The sequence below is a fragment of the Capra hircus genome, chromosome 5, assembly GCF_001704415.2.
Source record: "Capra hircus breed San Clemente chromosome 5, ASM170441v1, whole genome shotgun sequence".
NCBI classification, from domain to species: Eukaryota; Metazoa; Chordata; class Mammalia; order Artiodactyla; family Bovidae; genus Capra; species Capra hircus.
In genome coordinates, this window is record NC_030812.1 from 41,062,870 (window position 1) to 41,089,299 (window position 26,430).

At 35.3% G+C, this 26,430-nt stretch overlaps 1 protein-coding gene across 1 annotated transcript in view; it reads left to right on the top strand.

The window, feature by feature from the left end:
• ABCD2 (ATP binding cassette subfamily D member 2) overlaps window positions 1–26,430 on the top strand; it is a 90,098-nt gene that overhangs the window by 30,876 nt on the left and 32,792 nt on the right. The window contains exon 7 of the mRNA XM_013963869.2: window positions 25,123–25,268. Within this exon, the coding sequence (XP_013819323.1) occupies window positions 25,123–25,268 (146 nt within the window). The remainder of the gene's footprint in view (window positions 1–25,122; window positions 25,269–26,430) is intronic.

Here is a 26,430-nt window from a genome sequence, read left to right on the forward strand (position 1 = left end):
CAGCTTTTTCACTCTCCTCTTTCATTTCTATCAAGAGACTCTGGTTCCTCTTCACTTTCTGCCACTAGGTTGGTATCATCTGCATATCTGAGGTTGTTATTTCTCCCAGCAATCTAGATTCCAGCTTGTGATTTATCTATACTGGCATTTTGCATGATGTATTCTGCATATAAGTTAAATAAACAGGGTGACTATGTACAGTCTTGACCTACTCCCCTCCAAATTTTGAACCAGTCCTTTGTTCCATGTCTGGTTCTAACTGTTGCTTCTTGGCCTATATGCAGGTTTCTCAGGAGACAAGTATGGTGGTCTGGTATTCCTATCTCTTTATGATTTTTCCACAGTTTGTTGTGATCCACACAGCAAAAGGCTTTAGCAAGGTCAGCTAGGTAGAAATATATGTTTTTCTGGAATTTTCTTCCTTTTGCTATGATACAATGGGCATTGGCAATTTGAGATCTGGTTTCTCTGCCTTTCCTAAATCCAGCTTGTACATCTGGAAGTTCTTGGTTCAAATGCTATTAAAGTCTGGTTTGTAGGATTTTGAGCATTAACTTACCAGCATGTGAAATGAGTGCAATTGTATGGTAGTTTGAATATTCCCTGGCTTTGTCATTTGGGATTGGAATGAAAACTGATTCTTTTCCAGTCCTGAAGCCACTGATGAGTTTTCCAAATTTGCTGGCATATTGAGTGCAGCACTTTCACAGCATCATCTTTTTGGATCTGAAATAGCTCCTTGGAATTCCATCACCTCAACTAGTTTTGTTCATAGTAATGTTTCCTAAGGCCCACTTGACTTCATACTCCAGGATGTCTGGCTCTAGGTGAGTGACCACACATCTTTATCTGGGTCATTAAGACCTTTTTTGTATAATTCTGTGTATTCTTGCCACCTCTTCTCAATCTCTTCTGCTTCTGTTATGTCCTTGCTTTTTCTCTCCTTTATTGTATCCATATTTGCATGAAATGTTCCCTGGGTATCTCTAATTTTCTTGCAGAGCTCTCTTGTCTTTCCCATTTTATTTTTTCCCTCTATTTCTTTACATTGTTAATTTAAGAAGGCTGTCATATGTTTTCTTGCTATTCTTTGGAACACTGCATTCAGTTGCATATATCTTTCCTTTTCTCCTTTGTGTTTCACTTCTCTTCTTTTCTCAGCTATTTGTAAGGCCAACCATTTTGTCTTCTTGCATTTCTTCTTTGGGATAGTTGTGGTCACTGCCTCCTGTACAATGTTATAAACATCATCCATAGTTCTTCAGGCACTCTATCAAATCTAATCCCTTGAATCTATTTGTCACTCCCACTGTGCAATCATAAGGGATTTGATTTAGATCATACCTGAGTGGCCTAGTGGTTTTCCCTACTTTCTTCAATTTAAGCCTGAATTTTGCAATAGGAGGTATGTTCTGAACCACTGTTAGCTCCCAGTCTTGTTTTTGCTGACTGTATACAGCTTCTCCATTTTTGACTGCAAGGAATATAATCAATCTGATTTTGATATTGAGTATCTGGTGATGTTCATGTGTAGAATCATCTCTTTTGTCATTGGAAGAGGATGTTTACTATGACCAGTGTGTTCTATTGGCAAAACTCTGTTAGCCTTGCCCTGCTTCATGTTGTACTCCATGTCCAAACTTGCCTGTTACTCCAGGTATTTCTTGCCTTCCTACTTTTTCATTCTAATCCTCTATGTTGGTTTCACTGGTGAATTCTAACAAACATTTAAAGAGAAATTAATAATAATCTCCTCAAATTCTTCAAAAAATTGAAGAGAAGGGAATACTCCCAAACCCATTTTATGAAGCCAGCATTACCTTGTTACCAAACCCAGTTAAGGACATTGCAAGAAAAGAAAGCCACAGACCAATATCCATGATGAATACAGATGCAAAACTTCTCAGCAAAATATTAGAAAACTGAATTTAACAACCATTAAAAGGAACATACTCCGTTCAACTGGATTTATCCCTGGGATGCACAGGTAGTTTAACATTGCAAATAAAGAAATGTGATACTAGAATGAAAGACAAATATCATATGTGGCAGAAAAAGCATTTGACAAAATATACATTCTTTCATAATAAAATCGCTCAACAAACTGTGTATAGAAGGAACATACTTCAACACAATAAAGGCCACATATGACAGACTCAGCGATTATATCACATTCAATGGTGAAAGATTGAAAGCTTTCCCTCTAAGATCAGGAATGAGACTAGGGTGCCTATTCTGACCATTCTCATTCAACAAAGTACTGGAAGCTTATAGTAATCAGGGAAGACAAAGAAAAAGCATTCAAATCAGAAAGAAAAGGTAAAATTATCTGTGTTTGCAAATAATATGATCTTATATATAGAAAGTCCTAAAGATTTCACCAGGAACATTTAGAACAAGTCAATGAATTCAGTAAAATTGAAGGATACAAAATCAGCATACAGAAATCAATTGTCCATGTCCCATGTTCATGAATTGAAATGACGTTATCAAAATATCCATACTGCACTAGATCATCTATAGATTCAACACGATTCCTATGGAAATTCCAATGGCATTTTCCACAGAAATAGGAAAAACTATCCTAAAATTTTTGTGGATGTATTCAGTTCAGTTCAGTTGCTCAGTCGTATCCAACTCTTTGCGACCCCATGAATTGCAGCACGACAGGCCTCCCTGTCCATCACCATCTCCCAGAGTTCACTCAGACTCACATCCATCGAGTCTGTGATGCCATCCAGCCATCTCATCCTCTGTCGTCCCCTTCTCCTCCTGCCCCCAATCCTTCCTAGGATCAGAATCTTTTCCAATGAGTCAACTCTTAGCATGAGGTGGCCAGAGTACTGGAGTTTCAGCTTTAGCATCATTCCTTCCAAAGAAATCCCAGGGCTGATCTCCTTCAGAATGGACTGGTTGGATCTCCTTGCAGTCCAAGGGACTCGCAAGAGTCTTCTCCAACACCACAGTTCAAAATCATCAATTCTTTGGCGCTCAGCTTTCTTCTCAGTCCAACTCTCACATCCATACACGACCACAGGAAAAAACATAGCCTTGACTAGATGGACCTTTGTTGGCAAAGTAATGTCTCTGCTTTTGAATATGCTGTCTAGGTTGGTCATAACTTTTCTTCCAAGGAGTAAGCGTCTTTTAATTTCATGGCTGCAGTCAGCATCTGCAGTGATTTTGGAGCCCCCCAAAATAAAGTCTGACACTGTTTCCACTGTTTCCCCATCTATTTCCCATGAAGTGATGGGACCAGATGCCATGACCTTTGTTTTCTGAATGTTGAGCATAAAAGATCCCAAATAGCCAAAGCAATCATGAGAAAGGAAAAGATGGCTGGAAACTTAACACTGCCTGTTTTTAAATGCTGTTAGAAAGCTATAGTCATGAAAACAGTATGGTACTAGTATAAAAATAGACATAGACCAATGAAACAGAATGAAGGACCCAGAGATAACTGCCTACATATGGCCAGTTATTATTTGCCAAGAGAATAAAGACTATTCAAAGATAGTCTCTTCAATAAATGGTATTGACAAAATAACTATATGCAGAAAATGAAATTGTACTTCTTCTTCCCTACACCACTCACAAGAATGAACTTGAAATGGATTAAATACCTAAATTTAAGGCCAAAAATCATAAAACTCTTAGAAGAAAACATTGAAAAAACTCTTTGACATTGATCTGGCAATGATTTTTGAATATGACACCAAAAGTGCAAGCAATAAAAGCAAAAGTCAATAGGTAGAACTACATCAAATTAAAAGTCTACACAGTGAAAGAAATCATCAACAAAATTAAAACCAACTTATGGAATAGGAAGAAATATTTGCAAATCATATCTGGTAAGCTGTCAATATCCACAATATATAAGGAGCTCATCCAACACAAATGGGAAAAAAATGTAGTTTAAAAATGGACAGAGGTTTTGAATAGACATTTTCCCAAAGAAGATACACAGTTTATCCAACAGGTACATGAAAATGTACTCAATCTTACTAATCATCAGAGAAATGCAAGTGAAAACCATAATGAGATATAATCTCACACCTGTCAGAATGGCTCATCTCAAAAGATAAGAAATAACAAGTGTTGGCAGGGATGTGGAGAAAAGGAAACCTCTATCCACTCCTAGTGAGAATGTAAGTTGATGAAGCCACTATGGAGAATAGTATGGAGATTCTTCAGAAAATTAAAAATAGAGCTACTATGTGATCTGCACTCCCATGTTCATTGAGGCATTATTCACAATAGCCAAAACATGAAAACAATATAAGTGTCTATTAACAGATGAATGGAAGGATGTGGTATGTATTTATATACAATGGAATATACTTAGGCCATGAAAAAGGAAATCCTGCCATTTGTGACAATGTAACGGCATAAGTCTGACAGAGAAAGATAAATACTATATTGATATCATCTATATATGGAATCTAAAACAGCTAAACTTGTATAAACAGAATAGAATGGTGATTACCAGGGGCTGGAACGTTTGAGGGATGGGGAGATATTGGTTCAAAGTACAGACTTACAGTTAGAAGTTGAATAAGTTCAGGAAATTTGACTCACATCATTGTGATTAGAGTTAATAGTAACAAATTATGAACCGGAAGTTGTTAAACAGTAGGCCTTTAATATTCTCACCACAAAAAGAAGTGGCAATTATGTGAGTAAAAGATGTGTCAGATAATGGTACAGTGATAATTATTTTGCTATCTGTAAGTGTATGAAATCAACAGGTTTATAACTTGAACTTACATAAAGTTGTATGTCAATTTTGTCTCAATAAACATGGAAAAATGCCACTGAACTGTACAATTAAAAATGGTTCATATGGTAAATGTTATTTTATATGTATTTTATTGCAGTTTTTAAAAGTGGGGAAAAAAAGAGAAAATAGTACTTAAATTCCAGTCTTTGCTCTCAGGATAACTAACTATGTTATACTGCAACAAACATAAATCATTAGGAGACTTTTTCTTAGTTATGAAATTTACTGTTCCCTAGGGAAAAAATCAACTACAACTTAGTTAAGAACAAATAAGAATGAAAGTCTATTTCTTAAGGTTAAATTTTTCAAATAATTAATGTTAAAATTAGTTTTATCTTGATTATAGAGTTTCTAGAAACTTGAGAATTTGTATTTATGTTTAGAATTCTATAGGACCAATATCTTGCAAAAGAACATAGAATTTATTTAAATGTATATGTAAACTAAGAGGGTCTAAATGTAGTATTTACATCTAGTATTGTAAAAGCTACTGATTTTTCAAAAAAGTTTTGAAATAATCTAATGAATCTTTATGATTTAAAGGAGAAGGCAATGGCACCCCACTCCAGTACTCTTGCCTGGAAAATCCCATGGATGGAGGAGCCTGGTAGGCTGCAGTCCATGGAAAGCTGCTACAACCTATTTAAAAATATTTGTCAATAGATAATCTTTTCTTGTTATGATATTCTCATTAATGAATATTATCTAGTATCTTATTGCATAGACACTATATAATTTATAGCAATAGAATGTAGCTTAAGTACTGCTGCTGCTGCTGCTGCTAAGTTGCTTCAGTCATGTCCGACTCTGTGCACCCTCATAGACAGCAGCCCACCAGGCTCCCCCGTCCCTGGGATTCTCCAGGCAAGAACACTGGAGTGGGTTGCCATTTCCTTCTCCAATGCGTGAAAGTGAAGTCGCTCAGTCATGTCTGACTCTTAGCGACCCCATGGACTGCAGCCTACCAGGCTCCTCTGCCCATGGGATTTTCCAGGAGTCGGTTGCCATTGCCTTCTCCAAGCTTAAGTACTAATTTGGCAGAAAAAAACAAAAACAAAAACAAAAAACTGAATATTAAACATAAAATTAAGTCTTATGTACCTACTGAACAAATTTCATAAGTCACAAAAAGACCTTTGTAATAATCTCCCCGTTTTCACTTTTTGTGATTTAGACTTCTTGGTAGAGGATCAGTCTCCTTATACAATGATCAAACATAAATTCGTTGTTATTTTCATGCATAAAAAGAATGGGTTTTGTTAAAGTGGATTTCTAATAATGCCATGTAATGGAAAAAAAGTAAACAGGGTAAAAATGTTCTGAATAAGTATATTGGGACTATTTATTTTTGTAATGAAATTTTCAGAGAATTTGAAGAGCTTCTGGGGGTCAGTTTACAAGTTGGAAGACCTGAATTCCTAAGAAACTGTGATATCAGCTCAATATTTTCCCAATTAATGTCTTCTGATACTTCAGCAATGTTATTATGAGAGCCAGATAAAGGAAAATCAAGGCCTTTTTTTACCAAAAAAAAAATTTTATACTAGATAAATTAGTTTCAAAGCAGTTTCCTCTTATCCCATAATCATCAATGATTGGATATGAAAACTGTTTGAGCATTTGATACATTTCGGCAAAGAATATAATGTAGATTTAGCCACCTTAAATCTGTGGAATGGTGGATAATAAAATGCTTAGTTTTGCTCAGATAGTACTTAAACTATTTTGGCAATTTTAGGCTCTTTGAGGGGCTTTCTGGGTAGCTCAGCTGGTAAAGTATCCGCCTGCAATGCAGGAGACCCTAGTTTGACTCCTGGGTTCAAAATTCCCCTGAGAAGCGATCGTCTACCCACTCCGGTATTATTGGGCTTCCTGGTGGCTCAGATGGTAAAATAATCTGCCTGCAATTCAGGAGACTTGGGTTTGATCCCTAGGTTGGGAAGATTACCTGGAGGAGGGCATGGCAACCCACTCTAGTATTCTTGCCTGGAGAATCCCCATGGACAGAGGAGCCTGGCGGGCTAGAGTCCATGGGTTGCAAAGAGTTGGAAATGACTGAGGCACTAAGCACAGCACAGGCTGTTTGAGACTGAATTTTCTGAGCAGTGTGACTGTCCTCTTTAAATTGTTAATTGAAACTCATTGTTCCCCACTGTATTAGCCATCTGACCTCCAGGAAAATTCTTACACTTGCATACAGATCCTGAATTTTTTTTGTTAATTCTTGAGGCACTTTCACTGTCTTCTCACCACTTAAAGGCTGATTTATCATCTCTTTACCAGGTGAGTTATCAGAGGAATTATCAGGGCTTCCCTAGTGGCTCAGTTGGTAAAGAATCTGCCTGCAATGCAGAAGACCCAAGTTTGATCCCTGGGTCAGGAAGATCCCCTGGAGAAGGAAATGGCAACCCACTCCAGTACTCTTGCCTGGAGAATTCCATGGACAGAGGAGCAGGACAGGCTGCAGTCCATGGAATCCCAAAAAGTCAGACATGACTGTGCAAGTAACTTTCACTTTTATGATCTCTTGCTTTCACTAATCTACAATTTTATGGCTTATTAGTTACTTAGTAATTCCATAGTATCTCTCTGTCTTCAGCCATTAAAGACTCTGAAGCCCAACCTTCATTTGTTTAGTTCACTTGCTAACAAAATACTATTATATGCTAACACTTACCAAAATGGAAAATTGAAACATTTGATAGGGGTTAGGGAAACAGTGGGTGAAGGAGAGGAAGGGAAGGAGAGAAGAAGGAAAGTAGGAAGACAGATGGAGCATGGAAGGGAGTGCAGGAAGCAAGACAAAAAATAATAGATGTTTACTAATGAAAGGCAGGAAAGCCTTGGGTTCCTTTGTACTACTCCCCCCCACCCCATTTCCCAGGGTATCAGTTGTATACATCACATATTTCTCCCCAGCAACAGTCTCCAGTTTGGCAACAACCCACAATGTAATTCTGTTCCCAAAGCTCCTGCTGTCACTACCCTTTCTCGTTAGAAGTATCCAGGGAGAGAAATGTTGACCATGATCTTCATACTATTGTAAACTTTATGGTGAAATACACACTAAGGCCAACAGATTTAAAATAGATTCAGACTTCCCACAATTTTGCATGAATTTGTACAAATTTTGTACAAATTTTGTACAAATTTCTGCCCATACTTCACTTTGGAGTCTAAAAAGTAACAGGCTAAGAAAATGAAAGGATTATAAAGACTGAATTAAACTTGACTAACCATTTTTTAAAAGAAAAGAGAAAAAGAAAAAATGAGGGTGGAATAGTAGGAGTATCATACTTCATATCTTGGGAAAATTGTGCTATATTCTTTGTCAATGCTATACACTTTTTTAAAAATCAGCGTTTATTAAAGCCCTGTTTTAGATGTTAGTGTTAACTAACTTTAGATGTTAGTAAGATGCTTTAGAGGTTAGTGAATAAAGAAAGACACAGTCATTTTCAACATATGCTTATGACTAATTTGGTTAAAAGGTAAAACATGAACGTGAACGTGAAGTCGCTCAGTTGTGTCCGACTCTTCGCGACCCCATGGACTGTAGCCTACCAGGCTCCTCTGTGCATGGGATTTTCCAGGCAAGAGTACTGGAGTGGATTGCCATTTCCTTCTCCAAGGGATCTTCCTGCAACTAATTCCTATCAAAGCCAGAATAAATGCCTCAAGAAAGGCAAGAAATGCTATAGCAATATTCAAAATGAGAAAAAAATATTGTAGAACAGTGTGTATTTTAACCTAGGCCTTCAAAGGTAGAATTTTATCAGTTGTCATAAATTGGATGTTTTGCAAATGTCTAAGTAGATCAGGAATGCCACAGATTCAAATAAGCGTGAGTTTTTTTGTTTCTTTAGTTTTTGGATACATTCTAAGCAGTGCTGTCCTACCCACTGTCCTAATACACCAATCTGAAGAAAGCAAATATTTATTAGACTCATCTCTATTAATATTATGTTATTGGTACATACTGAAAATAATAGCATCCATCCCCTAGGTTCTTAACCATTGCTAAGATGTTCTTTTCATTAAAGTTCTTTGAATTACTTTTTAGAATTTTCTAGTGCTTTGGGTCTGCCATTTCCTTAATTTCCACCTAAGAAGATCATCTCCTCTTTTTGAATAAATACATAGTGCTAACATTAGGTTAAATTTTAGTCTTTTAGTGCTTCCTGAAAACAGAAAAAGAAGTACCTTGTTTCTATACAACTCTCATTTCTTCTTGTCAGAGATATTCTGAAATTATAAATAACATTATACATCCACTCAGTATTTGTTTACTACTTCAATCACAATATAGTCTATTCAAGTATCATGTTACTTAATCCTTTAAATGTAAATGCAGCTTAATAAAGTAGTTATGAATCATAGTTTTAAATGAAATACATTAAAATCCTAAATTTGGTTGTTCACAGGAACAATAGCATGACTAATTAGATTAATTAGATTGTGCAGAGAATTAAATATAGATAATGTTGCATCTATCTTTTAAGTATGAACAGTACCTATTAATCATACTCTCCATAAATCATACTAAATAGAATATTTTAAATGGTTAAAGTTCAAAGGGGTTATAAACTTTAGTACTTAGAGTTGCATAGCAGTTTAAAGCCAGGATCAGAATTCACCAAATCTTTGGATACAAATCCTTTGTATTCACTGCCTCTTATTTAGGATTAGTAAAATAGTCATATTAAAAATATCTACCTCTAATTGAAAAAGAAAAAAGCTACTATTTGATCTTAAATATTTTCTCAGAGAAAATGAATATATTTTCTCTTAATAAAATAAAAATCTCTAGCACAGTCCCAAATTTATGGGGAATAGCAAAGTATTATTCTTTTATAGTTTGCATTCACTTTAAAAAATTTCTATATTCTTCAACTGTTTTTCTTAGAAGGGATTGAGACATGAAATCCCATCTTTTAGAAGTGCCAACATTTAATTCATGTTTTCTTTGATGGCATTTATCCCTTTAATTATATAGTTTTTGTATTTTTAAAATAAAGCAACTTAATATTGATTTTGGATCATCTAATGATCTCCTGAGATAATTGGTGAATTTTAAGGCATCTTGAGCAAGGGCTGATCATCTCTAGGCTATTACTATTAACACAATGTAATGCTATGTATTAGTCACTGTTCTACACATATTACGTTTCTAATTTTTGACAACCCATAAAGTTGTTGTTAGTATCCCTATTTTATAGATGAGAAAACTTGAAGAGGTTGCAGTCATTCCATTGATAAATTTTGGAGCCAGCATTTGAACTTAGGCATGTCTGACTCTAAAGTCACTTTGTCCTGCTTATTGCCAGGAGCAGGGGACATGTTTCTGAAAAATTACTACTCTCCTGCCTGCCCTTGAAAGTGAGTATTGCCAGTTAAGATTGTTTGCTCGGTATGCTGAAACTGTACTAATATCAACTACTGTTTGGAAGCAGAAGTCTTTATAATGCTTTGAATACAGGGCAATCCAAGTCAATTTTAGCATAAAGGTTAGCACAGATACTTGGCTATCATTTATATTAATGTGAAAGAAGCTATATTCTTTTATAAAAGTGAAATCCATTTAAACTGTGTTCATATCACTTTCAAAATAGAATATGTTCTCTATTCTTTCCTATTCTTCTAAAATACATTTCTTTATAAAATATAGATTAATCTCTCAAAAATATGCTGTTAGTTTTAAATCAGACTACTTGCAAAAGTATGAAAGAAACAAATCTTAATTTTCATGATGCATTATGGTATAAAAATTATTATTTACTTCATGTTGTCAAAAGAGGAGATTATCTTATGCATCAGAGCAGACTGTGTTATGTTTTAGGAAGCTCAGCAGAATGGACAAAATACTTAAATAATGCCAGTAATCTAATATAATAATAAATAAAACAAAGTTGACTTTTAAGAAGTTCTTGCATTCTTCTCAGTTTGGGAGTACTTTGATTATTACACTAACAGTATTCTTGTTACTGCTTGGAAATAAACACTATCCCTCCTGCACATGTCTCCTATAGTACCTAGAAGTATCTTTTCTTAGAAACATTAATTTCAGTTAAGTATATATTTTCAGTTGAATATTTCTTCTTTTTGCTGCATATTTCTTTTAAGAATATTGTGAATGACATGCATTGAGTACTCAAACTTGGTTCTTGCTGTTCAAGAAAAAATTCTGATGATATGATTGGTCCCAAAATGTACATTAATATGAATTATTAATAGCTAGGTTTTATGGCTTTTAGATTGCTAACTTATTACTATGGCAACAGAGCAGAACTTAGCTGTACCTTATTCTTAAACTTATCATACCTTAAATACAAGAGTATTGCTATAAAATTTTGATCAGTATTGTTCACAATTAAATTCTAGATGGCTATCCCTGGTGGTTGAGATGGTAAAGAATCTACCTCCAATGCAGGAGACCTGGGTTCGATCCCTGGGTCAGGAAGATTCCTTGGCGAAGGGAATGATAACCCACTCCAGTAATCTTACCTGGAGAATTCCATGGACAGAGGAGCCTGGAGGGCTTCATTCCATGGGGTTGCAAAGAGTAGGACATTGACTGAGCAACTAACACACATGAAATATTTAACATTTTGGGTGATCATTCCAGAGACTTCAAGCTCAGAACTACCATTTCTCAATCTTTCTTTTCCATTCTACTTTGTTTTCTTTAAAGAGAAAAATAGGGAATGGTATAAAGATGAGTATAAACCTTAATAAATGTCAATCAGTTCAGTTCAGTCATTCAGTCGTGTCCAACTCTTTGTGACCCCATGGACTTTGGCATGCCAGGTTTCCCTGTCCATCACCAACCCCCAGAGCTTGTGCAAACTCAAGTCCATTGAGTTGGTGATGCCTATCAACTATCTCATCCTCTGTCATCCCCTTGTCTTTCTGCCTTCAATCTTTCCCAGCATCAGGGTCTTTTCCAATGAGTCAGTGTCCAAACAACTTCAGCTTCAGAATCAGTCCTTCCAATGACTATTTGGGACTGATTTCCTCAGTCCAAGGGACTCTCAAGAGTCTTCTCCAGCACCACAGTTCAAAAGCATCACTTCTGCCTTCAGCCCTGAGCTTTCTTTATGGTCTAACTCTCACATCCATACATGACTACTGGAAAAACCATAGCTTTGACTAGATGGATCCTTGTTGGCAAAGTAATGTCTCTGCCTTTTAATATGCTGTCTAGGTTGGTCATAGCTTTTCTTCCAAGGAGCAAATATCTTTTAATTTCATGGCTGCAGTCACCATCTGCAGTGATTTTGGAGCCCAAGAAAATAAAATCTCTGTTTCCATTGTTTCCCTATCTATTTGCCATGAAATGATGGGATCAGATGCCATGATCATAGTTTTTTGAATGTTGAGTTTTAAGTTAGCTTTTTCACTCTCTTCTTTCACTTTCATCAAGAGGCTCTTTAGTTCCTCTTCGGTTTATGCCATAAGGGTGGTGTCATCTGCATATATGAAGTTATTGGTATTTCTCCTGGCAATCTTGATTCCAGCGTGTGCTTTACCCAGCCCAGCATTTTGCGTGATGTACTCTGCATATAAGTTAAATAAGCAGGCTGACAATATACAGCCTTGATGTACTCCTTTCCCAATTTGAAGTCAGTCTGTTGTTCCATGTCCAGTTCTAACTGTTGCTTCTTGACCTGCATAGATTTCTCAGGAGGCAGGTAAAGTGGTCTGGTATTCCCATCTCTTGAAGAATTTCCCACAGTTTGTTGTGATCCACACAGTCAAAGGGTTTGACATAGTCAATAAAGCAGAAGTAGATGCTTGTCTGGAATTCTCTTGCTTTTTCTATGATCCAACTGATGTTGGCAATTTGATCTCTGATTCCTCTACCATTTTTAAATCCAACTTGAACATCTGGAAGTTCATGGTTCAGGTACTGTTGAAGCCTGGCTAGGAGAATTTTGAGCATTACTTTGCTAGCGTGTGAATAAATGTCAATACATTTCCCCAAAAGTCACATATTGTCAAATATTTAATATAGGAAAGTAGAGAGTATAATACAAATTTAAAAAGTACCCTGAAACATTTGTAATATAAATATAAAAAGCCATAATCCCTGGATGTGGATTTGATCTCTAATAATTCTACTTTTAATTTACTATTATAATTAACAGTTTAAATATAGATGCATTCCAAGTAATTTCATATAACAAAGGGAATTTTGATAATTGCTTAATTCATGATAATAATTTAAATTATATTGGTAATAGTACTCCTAGGTGGTGCTAGTGGTAAAGAACCCACCTGCCAATGCAGGAGACATAAGAGACGTGGGTTCAATTCCTTGGTTGGGAAGATCCCCTGGAAGAGGACATGGCAATCCACTCCAGTGTTCTTGCCTAGAGAATCCCATGGACAAAGCAGCCTAGCAGGCTATAGTCCATGGAGTCTCACAAAGTGGAACACGACTGTAGCAACTTAGCACAGCACAGCACATGATACCTATAGATTTATTCCAAAATCTTTCCCACAAGAAGTAGAGTTAATTCTGGATTTTACTTAGGGAAAGTAAATTGAAACTAGATAGTGTTTCCTTTTTAATATCTACTAATTATATATATTTCTTTTGTTGTTTGTATTTCTGTTCTGTTGGGCCAGAGCATGCAAGCTAATAACTTTCTGACGTGGCAATAGACATACCTGAAATATTTAGAAGTTAGTCTGAATATGCCTATATATCTAGAAAAGGAAGTTTAGTAAAGAAGACTTTAAGTGCATATCAATTATGTATAATTGTCATAGAACTAGAGAAACTTGAGCTAGATTTAAAATGTTAAATTCCAAGCCTTTGAAAAGGAAAAAGGATCATACACAAACTAATCATGTAGATAGTTGGATATACACTCAACATCATCCTAAATGTCCTTGATATGCCTTTCCAGAGAATTCAGTTGTAACTTTAACTTTATAACCATATTTTTAAATAGTTATATTTATGTAATCTATTAGAGTATTCTTAGGTGCTGGGTACCTCAATAAAAGCATATAGAATGTTATTTTTATCGCTTCATATGAGTATAAAACAACAATTGAGAGAAAATGGAACTTTAATATTTGTCATGTCCTTAATGAATATATACTTTTATGAAATATTTTGTATAATTTCATCAACATTTCTTTCATATAAACTTGCAAAATAGCAATTTTGATATTTTGTTAAATCATTTTAGTAAAAATAAATCAAATAACCAATTATTTTATTTAAATTTCATCCTGATTGAATTTTTAAAATTCAGTAGAAGAATATTTTTGTTTTGTTTTGTTTTGTTTTTACTTTTTAAAAATTTTGAAAATGCATGTTCATCATATTGTTAGGCTTATAAATGCAATAAGAAATTAAACATTGCAAAAATAGAACTTAATTATAATTAGAAGTTCTTATGAGATAAATTTCCATATCTGTTTATCAAAGAGAACTGACAGATTTCTGAAGTCATAAAGAAATCATAAATAATATTAAATTAACCTTTTAAAGAAGTTAGAAAGTTTTACTTCTCCAAATGTATCCTACAAAGAAAATATTTGACAGCTTTATGAAACCTTTGTGTGTTTAGTCTCTCAATTGTGTCTGACTGTTTTGCAACCTCATAGACTGTTGACCACCAGGCCCCTTTGTCCATGGGATTTCCCAGGCAAGAATATGGGAGTGGGTTTCCTTCTCCATACACAACCTTTGAGGTTCCATCAATTGCTACAATGAGCTAAGTGGTTCTCTAGTTACTAAAAGAAATATTTCTAGGCAAACTTGAGATTCTTTCTTATATGTTTAGCAGGATATACTCTCTAAGAATATAGAAGATTAGATATTTATTATTTTTTAATGATGTTGAAAATTTTAAAAAAATTACCTTTGGAATAACCATATAACTTTTAACTGGCTATATAGAAATTCTTTTGTATCTGTTTTCTTCTTTTTTAAATTGAAGTATAGTTGATTTATGGTGTTATGTTAGTTTCTGATTCAGTTATATATATGTATATTTGACACACATATATATATTTGATTCAGTTACATTTATATAAAGTGATTCAGTTACATATATATTTTTATATTCTTTTATAAGTTGACATATAGTTAATTTACAGTGTTTTTTAATACTGCTGAACAACAAAGTATTTCAGATATGTGTGTTTATATATATATTCTTTTCAATATTCTTTTCCATTATGGTTTATCACAGAATATTGAATATAGTTTCCTGCGCTATATAGTCTTGTTTGATCAGTCGCTAAGTCATGTGTGACTCTGTGACCCAATGAACTGCATCACTCTAAGCTTCACTGTCTTTTGCTATCTCTTGGAGTTTGCTTATATTCACGTCCATTGAGTCAGTGATGCAATCCAACCATCTCATTCTCTGTTATCCCCTTCTCCTTCTGTCCTCAAGTCTTTCCCAGCATCAGGGTCTTTTCCAATGAGTTGGCTCTTTGTATCAGGTGGCCACAGTATTGGAGCTTCAGCTTCAATGTCAATACTTCCAATGAATGTTCAGGGTTGATTCCTTTAGGATTGACTGGTCTGACCTCCTTACATACCAAGTGAATCTCAAGAGTCTTCTCCAGCACCACAATTCAAAAGCATCAATTCTTGGTGCTCAGCCTTCTTTATGGTCCAACTCTCACATCTATACATAACTACTGGAAAAATCACAACTTTGACTAGATGGACTTTTGTTGGCAAAGTGATGTCTCTGCTTTTTAATATGCTGTCTATACTTGTCATGACTTCTTTTCCAAGAGCAAGCATCTTTTAATTTCATGGCTGCTGTCACAGTCTGCAGTAATTTTGGAGCCCAAGAAAATAAAATCTGTCACTGTTTCCACTTTTTCCCTATCTATTTGCCATGAAGTGATAGGACTGTATGCCATGATTTTCATTTTTTGAATATTGAGTTTTAAGCCAGTTTTTTCACACTCTTCTTTCCCTCTCAACAAGAGGCTCTTTAGTTCCTCTTCACTTCCAGCCATTAGAGTGGTGTCATCTGCATATTTGAGGTTGTTCTCCTGGCAATCTTGATTCAAGCTGTGAGTCATCCAGCCCAGCATTTCACATGATGTACTATGCATGTAAGTTAAATAAGCAGGGTGACAATATACAGGTTTGATGTACTCCTTTCCCAATATTGACTCAGTTCATTGTTCCAATGGTCCAGTTCTCACTGTTGCTTCTTGGCCTGCATACAGGTTTCTCAGGAGACCAGGTAAGTTGACTTGGTATTCCCGTATCTTTAAGAATTTTCCATAGTTTGTTATGATTCATGCAGTCAAAGGTTGTTTATCCATTCTATATTTAAAAGCTTACATCTGCTAGCCCCAGCCTCGCACTCAATCCCTCCCCAGAACTCCTCCCTTGGCAACCATAAGTCTCTTCTCCGTATCCCTGAATCTGTTTCTGTTTCATAGAGGGGTTCATTTGTGTCATATTTTAGATCCAACACAGAAATGACATCATATGGTATTTGTCTTTCTATTTCTGCTTTACTTCACTTAGTGTAATAATCTCTAGTTGCATCTATGAGCTGCAATAGGCATTATTTATACTTTTTTATGGTTGAGTAGTACTCCATTGTATTGATATATATGTACCATATCTTCATTATCCATTCATTGGTAGATGGACATTTATGTTGTCTCCATGTCTTGGCTATTGTGAATAGTGCTACTATGAACATTGGGTGTATGTTTCTTTTGTAATTGTAGTTTTGTCCAGATGTATGCCCAGGAATGGGATTGCTGGATCCTATGGTAATTCTATTTTTAGTTTTCTGAGGAACCTCCATACTGTTTTCCACAGTGACTATACCAATTTGCATTCCTACAATCAGTGTAAGAGAGTTCCCTTTTCTCCATACCCTTCCCAGCATTTGTTATTTGTAGACTTTTTAATGACTAGTATAAGGTGGTGAAAAGTGAAAGTGAAAGTGAAGTCACTCAGCCGTGTCTGACTCTTTCGCAACCCCATGGATTGTAGCCTACCAGGCTCCTCTGTCCATGGGATTTTCTAGGCAATAGTACTGGAGTGGATTGCCATTTCCTTCTGCAGGGGATCTTCCCGACCCAGGGATCGAATCCAGGTCTCCCGCATTGTAGACAGACACTTTATCATCTAAGCCACCACGGAAGTCTGGTATAAGGTCGTACCTCGTCATAATTTTGATTGTGTCCCTCTAGCAATTACTGATTTTGAGCATCTTTTCATGTGCCTATTGGCCATCTATATATCTTAATTGGAGAAATGTCTATTTAGGTCCTCCGGCCATTTTTGGATGGATTTTGTTTTGTTTTGTTTTTGAGTTGAATGAGCACTAGGCCATTCATGTATGACCTAAATCAAATCCCTTATGATTATACAGTGGAAGTGACAAACAGATTCAAGTGATTAGATCTGATAGACAGAGTGCCTGAAGAACTATGGATGGAGGTTCATGACATTGTACAAAGGACAGTGATCAAGACCATCCCCAAGAAAAAAAGAAATACAAAAAGGCAAAATGGTTGTCAGAGGAGGCCTTACAAATAGCTATGAAAAGAAGATAAGCTAAAGGCAAAGGAGAAAAGGAAAGATACACCCATTTGAATTCAGAGTTCCAAAGAATATCAAGGAAAGACAAGAAAGTCTTCCTCAGTGATCATTGCAAAGAAATAGAGGAAAATAATAGAATGGGAGAGACTATAGGGCTCTTCAAGAAAATTACAGATACTAAGCGAACATTTCATGCAAAGATGGACACAACAAAGGGCAGAAATGGCATGGACCTATTAAAAGTAGAAGATATTAAGAGGTGACAAGAATACATAGAAGAACTATACAAAAAAGATCTTCATGACCCAGATAACCACGATGGTGTGATCACTCAAGTAGAGCCAGACATCCTGGAATGTGAAGTCAAGTGGGCCTTAGGAAGCATCACTACAAACAAATCTGGTGAGGTGATGGAATTCCAGCTGAACTATTTCAAACCCTAAAAGATGATGCTGTCAAAGTGCTGCACTCAATATGCCAGCAAATTTGGAAAACTCAGCAGTGGCCACAGGACTGGAAAAGGTCAGTTTTCGTTCCAATCCCAAAGAAAGGCAATGCCAAAGAATGTTCAAACTACCACACAAAAGTACTCATCTCACATGCTAGCAAAGTAATGCTCAAAATTCTCCAAGCCATGCTTCAACAGTACCTGAACTGTGAACTTCCATATGTTCAAGCTGGATTTAGAAAAGGCAGAGGAACCAGAGATCAAATTTCCAACACCTGTTGGGTCATCAAAAAAGCAAGAGAGTCCCCAAAAAACATCTGCTTTATTGACTACACCAAAGACTTTGACTGTGTGGATCACAACCAAATGTGAAAGATTTTTCAAGAGATGGGAATACCAGACCACCTGACCTGCCATCTGAGAAATCTGTGTGCTGGTCAAGAAGCAACAGTTAGAACTGGACATGGAAGAACAGACTGGCTCCAAACTGAAAAATGAGTACATCAAGGCTGTATATTGTCACCCTGCTTATTTAATTTATATGCAGAGTACATCATGAGAAATGCTGGGCTGGAGGAAGCACAAGCTGGAATAAAGGTTGCTGGGAGAAATATCAATAACCTCAGATATGCAGATGACACCACCCTTATGGCAGAAAGCCAAGGAGAACTAAAGAACCTCTTGATGAAAGTGAAAGAAGAGAGTGAAAAAGTTGGCTTACACCTCAACATTCAGAAAACTAAGATCATGGCATCTGGTCCCATCACTTCACGGCAAATTGATGGAGAAACAATGGAAGCAGTGAGAGACTTTATTTTTTTAGGCTCCAAAGTTACTACAGATGGTGACTGCAGCCATGAAATTAAACGATACTTGCTCCTTGGAAGAAAAGCTATGACCAAACTAGATAGAATAGGCTTTTGTTGGCAAAGAAGCCGGTCTAGTCAAAGCTATGGCTTTTCCTGCAGTCATGTATGGATGTGAGTGTTGGACTATAAAGAAAGTTGTGTGCTGAAGAATTGGTGTTTTGAATTGTGGTGTTGGAGAAGACTCTTGAGAATCCCTTGAACTGCAAGGAGATCCAACCAGTCAATCCTTAAGAAAATCAGTCCTGAATGGTCATTAAAGGACTGATGCTGAAGCTGAAACTCCAATACTTTGGCCACCTGATGTCAAAAACTTACTCATTGGAAAAGACCGTGATGCTGGAAAAGTTTGAAGGCAGGAAGAGAAGGGGACAACAGAAGATGAGATGGTTAGATGGCATCACTGACTCTATGGCATGAGTTTGAGTAAACTCCGGGTGTGGGTGATGGACAGGGACGCCTGGTGTGCTGCCGTCCATGGGGTGCAAAGTATTGGACATGACTGAGGGATGAACTGTTTTATTTTGTTTTTGAGTTGAATGAGCAGTTTGTATATTTTGGAAATTAAGCCCTTGTCAGTTGCATCACTTGGAAATATTTTCTCCCATTCTTTGGTTTGTTTTCTGCTTTGTTTATGGTTTCTTTTGCTGTGCAAAAGCTTATAAGTTTGACTAAGTGCAATTTGTTTATTTTTGTTTTTATTTCTATTACCTTGGAAAATTGACCTAAGAAAACATTAGCACAATTTATGTCAGAGGGTGTTTTACCTATGTTATCTTTTAGGAGTTTTATGGTATAATGTCATGGTTAAGCCTTTAAGCCATTTTGAGAGGTTTTTCGTGTGTATAGTGAGAAGTTATATCCTATCTTCATTGATTTACCTGTGGCTGTCCAATTTTCCCAACACTGCTTGCTAAAAAGACTGTCTTTTTTTCACTGTTTGTTCTTGCCTCCTTTGTTGAAGATAAATTGACCATAAGTGTGTGATGTATTCTTTTCCAGTAAAGGTTGTGACAAGATATTTAATATATTTCCCTGTGCTATCCTGCTTAATAGTTAAATAGTATATAACATTACTGTTTATCAGTTTTATATACAATAGATTTTATGTTCTAATTTAACACTCCTAATGCATCCCTCCCCTTCGTCTTCCATTTTTGGTAACCATCAGTTTGTTTTCAAATGAACTCTCAACTTTCAATTGAACTTTTCTGTTACAAAATAGAAACAGACTCAGACACAGAAAACAAACTTAAGTTCTTTTTAAAAATATTTCCTTTTTAATGAACTTTTTTTTTGTCTCCATAATGGTTTATTGAATGCCTACTATGTGTCTGTCATACTGTACTAAGTTGCTTCATGTGAGAGTGTTAATCACCCAATCCTGTCCAACTCTTTGTAGCATTGACCCAATATACTGTAGCCTGCTAGGCTTCTCTGTCCATAGAATTCTCCAGACAACAATGCTGGAGTAGGTACCCATTCCTTTCTCCAGGGGGTCTTCTTGACCTAAGGCTCAAACCCAGGTCTCTTGCATTGCAGGCAGATTTTTCAGTCTGTCCTCTGGCTATATTGCTTTATAAAAACCCACTCCTTCATTTTATCCTCATAACAAGTTCAATAAGTAAGTTACTTTACAAATGAGATAAGTGTAGCTCAGGATCTGGGTCACATTGCTAGTAAATGGCCGGATCGAGATTCTAGTCTAGAACTCTCTCTCCAAAACCCATTATCACATCCATGTCTTTATATTGTCTTCTCTGAAATGTAGATATAAAATGGTATTTCATCAAATATTGCTGGTTAATCAGATCTTATAGTGGAATCCTGTAGAAAAACCTTTGAAATGAATGTTCAGATGTACTTTAATCATTGTAGTCTTAGTTATGTATTGTCATGGCTGTCCTGTGGACTGATTTTTTTGGGTTTTATACTGAGGATATCTGTGCCTCCGATTTACTTTAAATTGGGACGGACATTGCTTTGTAAGTTAACAAAATACTGACTCTTAATATTTCCTTGTATTTCTTCTTAGTCTCAGGGTACCAACTAAAAAATTGTACCCTGGCCCTGAGAGCCACTGTATATTTTATGCTACTGTTGTTATTATGAGAAAATATCACATTATATAAATGCTTAAAATGATGGAAATAAGTAACATTGTATCCTAATTCTGTGTTTTAAAAAAAATATAGTTAAACTAGAGAGGAAAGATAAAGCAGAGACCAGAAAGAGAAGACATAGGGAATACAAGAAGTGAAAATGTTAGTCATTCTGTTATGCCTAAATCTTTGTGACCCCATGGACTGTAGCCTGCCAGTCTCCCCTGTCCATGGAATTCTCCAGACCAGAATTCTGGAGCGGGTAAGACAAGGTAGAAGAAAAGTGACTAGAAATGATGCAGCCCTTGGGAAAAACAATTGACCAGTTCCTCAAAAAATTAAACAGAGTTAACATATGCACCACTCCAAGATGTATGCCCACTGTTCATAATAGCCAAAGAGTGAAAACAACTGAAATATCCAGGTTAACCAAATGTGTATCTATACAGTGGAATTTAATTCAGACATAGGAAAGAATGAAATACTGCAACCTACTACAAGGGATAACCTGAAGACTTTATGCTGAGAGAGAGAAGAGTACATATTGTGTGATTCCATACATATGAAATCTCCAGAATAAACAAATCCACAGAGACAGAAAGTAGGTTAGTGTTTGCCAGGGAGGAAGGAAGAACCAGGAGTATCTGCTGAGTTTCTTTTTGGGATAAAGGAAATGTTTTAGAATTAAATAGTGGTAATATTTACATGAGCTTGTAAATATACTAAAAATCATTGAATTTTACACTTTAACAGTACAAATTTTATAATGTGAATATATCTCAATTTAAAAGATATCACTAGAGATTCCTTATCGGAGAAGGCGATGGCACCCCATTCCAGTACTCTTGCCTGGAAAATCCCATGGACGGAGGAGCCTGGTCGGCTGTAGTCCATGGGGTGGCTAAGAGTCGGGCACAACTGAGCGACTTCACTTTCACTTTTCACTTTCATGCATTGGAGAAGGAAATGGCAACCCACTCCAGTATTCTTGCCTGGAGAATCCCAGGGACAGAAGAGCCTGGCGGGCTGCCATCTATGGGGTCGCACAGAGTCGGACACGACTGAAGCAACTTAGCAGCAGCAGCAGAGATTCCTTATATTGCAAAGACTCCATTGAGAATCTTATTATGTAAATGTATACATGTATAATTGAAATATAAATTATTTTTATTTTCAAATAGTAGTTAAATCTGTTATAACCTTATGGTATCTATCCTTAAACTAAATCATTTTAATGGTATAGGAATATGGGTAGATAATTGATCTACAAAACACATTTTGTATTTCAAACCTTTAATTCTGTCTCTTTGTACACTAAAATCTTTGATTCTTTCCCTCTTTCCTTGTACACATACATACCTTATTATTATTTTAAGTAAGGTGCAGTAAATAAATCTTCACGCATGACTTCTTTAGTGTATGCAGTTGACCCTTGAACAATACAAAAGTTAGAGGAGCTGACCCCCCGAGCATTTGAAAATCCATGTATAATTTATAATTAGTTAACTACAGATAATGAAGTACTGTAATATTTCCTATAAAAATTTATAATGTTTAAAAGCTGATATAATATTATCTGAACATACTTTTATTGGTTTTCGTACTGTCCCTCATACACAGAGGGAAGAAGAGACCAGGGAAAGGCAGACCACTCTAGACTGGTGGGTGGCAGATTTAATAAGCAAGGGAAGTTACATCTGAGGCTTGTGTCGGGTAGCCTCAAGATGAGTAGATCTCTAATTCCATCTATCAGAATCATAAAAATTTGTACAGACTTTAATGGAATTCAGTCATGTATACCATCCAGATGGTTGCAACACCACATTGCTCTCTCAGGCGGTCTCCTTTTAAAAATCTTGGTGGCTGTGGAAACTGTGGGTTGAACATAGGCCAGGGGAGAGGGTCAGGAGCATCAGATTGCCTCAGTCCAACTTCCTGGACAACTGACAGTGAAGTCCTCTTGATAATGTCCAACAACTTTCTACACTGAAATGTTGCCAGTTGATACAATATTATTCTTTATAATAACATTTTTCTCAGTCCAGTCTCATACATTGCATTTTAGTTGCCATGTTGCTCTAGTTTCTTTAAACTGGAATGAATTCCTCAGCATTTTTTTTATGACATTGATATTTGTAATGAGTGCAAAACTATTGTTGGTGATTCATAAAGTCCCTCAGTTTGGGTTAATCAGATAGTTTCTTCATGATATTTTTGTTTGAAAAAATATGAATTCATGGTGATACTCATTAAACACTACAGTTTTTTTTCTTTTTTTGCTTTTCCTCCCACATTTCATATTTATATTTTCCTTCTTCCATAATGAGAACCCTTCCTTGTGACATTATTAAAATTTACTTACTTGGTCTTTCCTACAACATAGTTTCAGAATTTCTACACCTGCAGCAATAAGAAACATGAACAGTTAGTTTCAAAGTTGCTTTGTGGTTCTTTTGGTTTTCAACTGAAATTATGTAGCCAAATTTGAAAGTTACTTAGATCAGTCTCTCTTCCCCTTTCAATGTGGTTATGGTGTTCATTTGATATACTTACAGTTTATTTGTTTCTGTTTGTATTCAATTTTAGGATTTCTTCCTTCATCTTTATTAGTTATTTAAAATAATATCATTTAACATGAGTCTAAGAGTTAAAATACATAGAGAGGATATTTAGAGTGGTCTCTCCCTTCCCTATCTATCCTGGTTTGTTCCTCCCATCTCCTATAGATAAGTGATTTCATTAGTTTCTGGTTTACTGTATTTCCTTTTGTAAATATCAGCAGATTTATGTTTTCTTATTTTGCTTTCATTTTACATGAAAGTAGTATATTGCACATTGGTGGGTCTATCAAATGGAGACAGTTTTGTCCCCTGGAGGATAATATTTGAAAACTTATTTTTTGTCTCTGCCACAGTGGGATGCTACTAACATCTAGTCATCTAGTGGGTAGAGACCAAATGTGCTGTTAAATGTCCTATAAGACACAAGATGTACCTCAGTAACAAAGAATTATCTGGTTTAACGTATCCATAATACCACTGTTGAGAAATTCTGCTATACATCTACTTTGTATTTTGCTTTTCAACTTAACATATCATAGAAATCACTCTATATCAATTCATAGAAATCTTCCACATCCAGTTTTATAGCTGCATGGTAAAGGTACTATTGTTTATTTATTCAGTCTCTTTTGTATGTGAATTTAGGTTTTCTCAATATTTTGCAATTTCAAATAATGCTGTAATGGATAACTTTACATACTTTTTTGTTCTTGGTAGTACACTTTTGAAAGTATATTTTTAGAATAAAGTCCTAGAGGTGGATCAAACACCAGATGGTATATTGGTTTGCCAAATCCTCCCCAAAGGGTTGTACCATTTTGCATTTTCATGATTGTAAGAAAGTACCTGTCTCTCCATAGACTTGCCAATTGAGTGAACTGTCAAGTTTTTGAGCTTCTACTAATCTGATAAGTAAGAAACTAAGTATATTGTTAATTTGCATTTCTCTTATGTTGAATATCTTTTAAAAGGTTTGTTTGTTCGTAATGTCAAAGGCTCAAATTTTATAATTTTTAACCCAAATAGTTTTAGATGAAATACAGAAGCAACATTTATAAAATATAACAGAACACATGGAAACTTACAATACCATATGTAAAATAGATAGCCAATGGGAATTTGCTGTATGACCCAGGGAGCTCAAATAGGGGTTCCGTGACAATCTAGAAGGGTGGGATGGGGAGGGAGATGGGAGGGAAGTTAAGGAGGGAGGAGATATGGGTGTACCTATGGCTGATTCTTGTTGATCTTTGACAGAAAATAAAAAAACTCTGTAAAGCAATTATCCTTCAATTAAAAAATAAATAAAGTGGCAAATAATAATAATATATCTTGTAGTACTTTCCTACAGGTATGTCTTTATATGATAGAGACATAAATCATTTTTGGACGGAATAATCAAAATGTGCTGGGAAACTGTTACCCAAGTTTTTCACTGATTGAATCAGTTCCCCTAAACAGAATCCTTGTCCTCTTGGAAAGGACTTGCCTTTTCAAAGTATTTTGAAGAATTAAATTCAGAGTATAAAACTTAAAAAAAAAATACAACAGAACAAGTATGTATTTATGTGCTGAAAATATCCAAGTATTTCCTGTAGAAACTTTTCTTGTGGCATGTCTCAATATGTTTTTTCACATGAATAAAACAGAGTATTGTCCTGCCACATCTAAGAGAGAATACTTATCACCAGGTAATAAATATAATCCTAGATATAGAGTATTTAAAGACTCCTCTAGAGTTTTCAGGCTACTAGGATGTCACAATAAGTAAACTAAACTGATTTTGTCTCGGATTCTTGTGTTTTACAGGCCATACATGTCTCTTGGAAGTCTTCGAGATCAAGTAATTTATCCAGATTCGGTGGATGACATGCATGATAAAGGCTATACAGACCATGATCTAGATTGTATTCTACACAGTGTTCATCTCTATCATATAGTTCAAAGAGAAGGAGGTAAAGTCTATAATTCATGGCTTTTTTTCATGTATTTAACATAACTTAAAAAAATTAAGTTGGGTTTAATTTTGATGTATGCTGTTGTTGGAACATAAGCACACAAGCAAAGATGGAGTTTATAGCTTTTGTTGCTTTTCCATTGTTAACTTGCTCTTTTCTGTTTATGCTATATTTCGTGCAGCAAACTAAGCTTTTTCCTACGTCCACAGCTAGCAGTTGAAGATTTTTTTCATATTTGGATGAACATGTGTTCCTGAAGCCATAGTCAATCTAAATGTATGTAAAGTTCATGACAGAAATATTCTCCTGTTAATCCCTCAGTTTACATTAACTATAATAATTTGAGAAGTAGGTGTTACAGAACTTTTTTATTTTCAGACCAACAGTCTTACCAATACATTTTTCTTTCTCTACAGCAACACATAGAGAATTAGATAAAACATAGAAACTTCTGTTTGGTAGTTTTTCAGCATAAAACATACTTTGAAAAGGTAAGAATAAGAGTTATACACATCAGCTCAAGAAAGAATTACTTTCAGAACACAGAAATAACTTGATAACATGTAATTTGATAGCCTGGAAAAACTACTGAAATAGCAAGCTAGAATTCTAGGTTTAATTTTGCATATGTTTTATGTTTTATTTTTCTAGCCCACTTACATGATCAAAAGAAGCAGGGTAGTATAGTAATTAAGAATGTAGTCTTTGAAATCAGAATTCTGGAATCAAATCTTTAATAACTGTTCTCTGTACATTTGTATCTTCACCTGTAAAATGGAAATACCTTATAAAGATGCTGTGAAGATTTAATAAGATTTTATTTAAAGTATTTAGAACAGTGATACATAGTAAATTCATAATAATTAGTTGCTAAAGGTAATAGAACTAGATGTAATATCTATACAAAGATATTTTGTCTTTGTGTGATGGTGCTTGATATATTACATATTTCACATCTGTTATTTCATTTGATACAATAAAAAAAACAATGTAGGGAAAAGAGGTAATATTATATTATTGTATTTATATATGATATCTATATATATCATTTTAGAATATTATACATATTCATAAATATGTATAATATTTTATATATATCTTATAATATCATAATTCATAAGTGCTATAAATATGGAAAGCAGGTTGTCTTTTTGTGTCA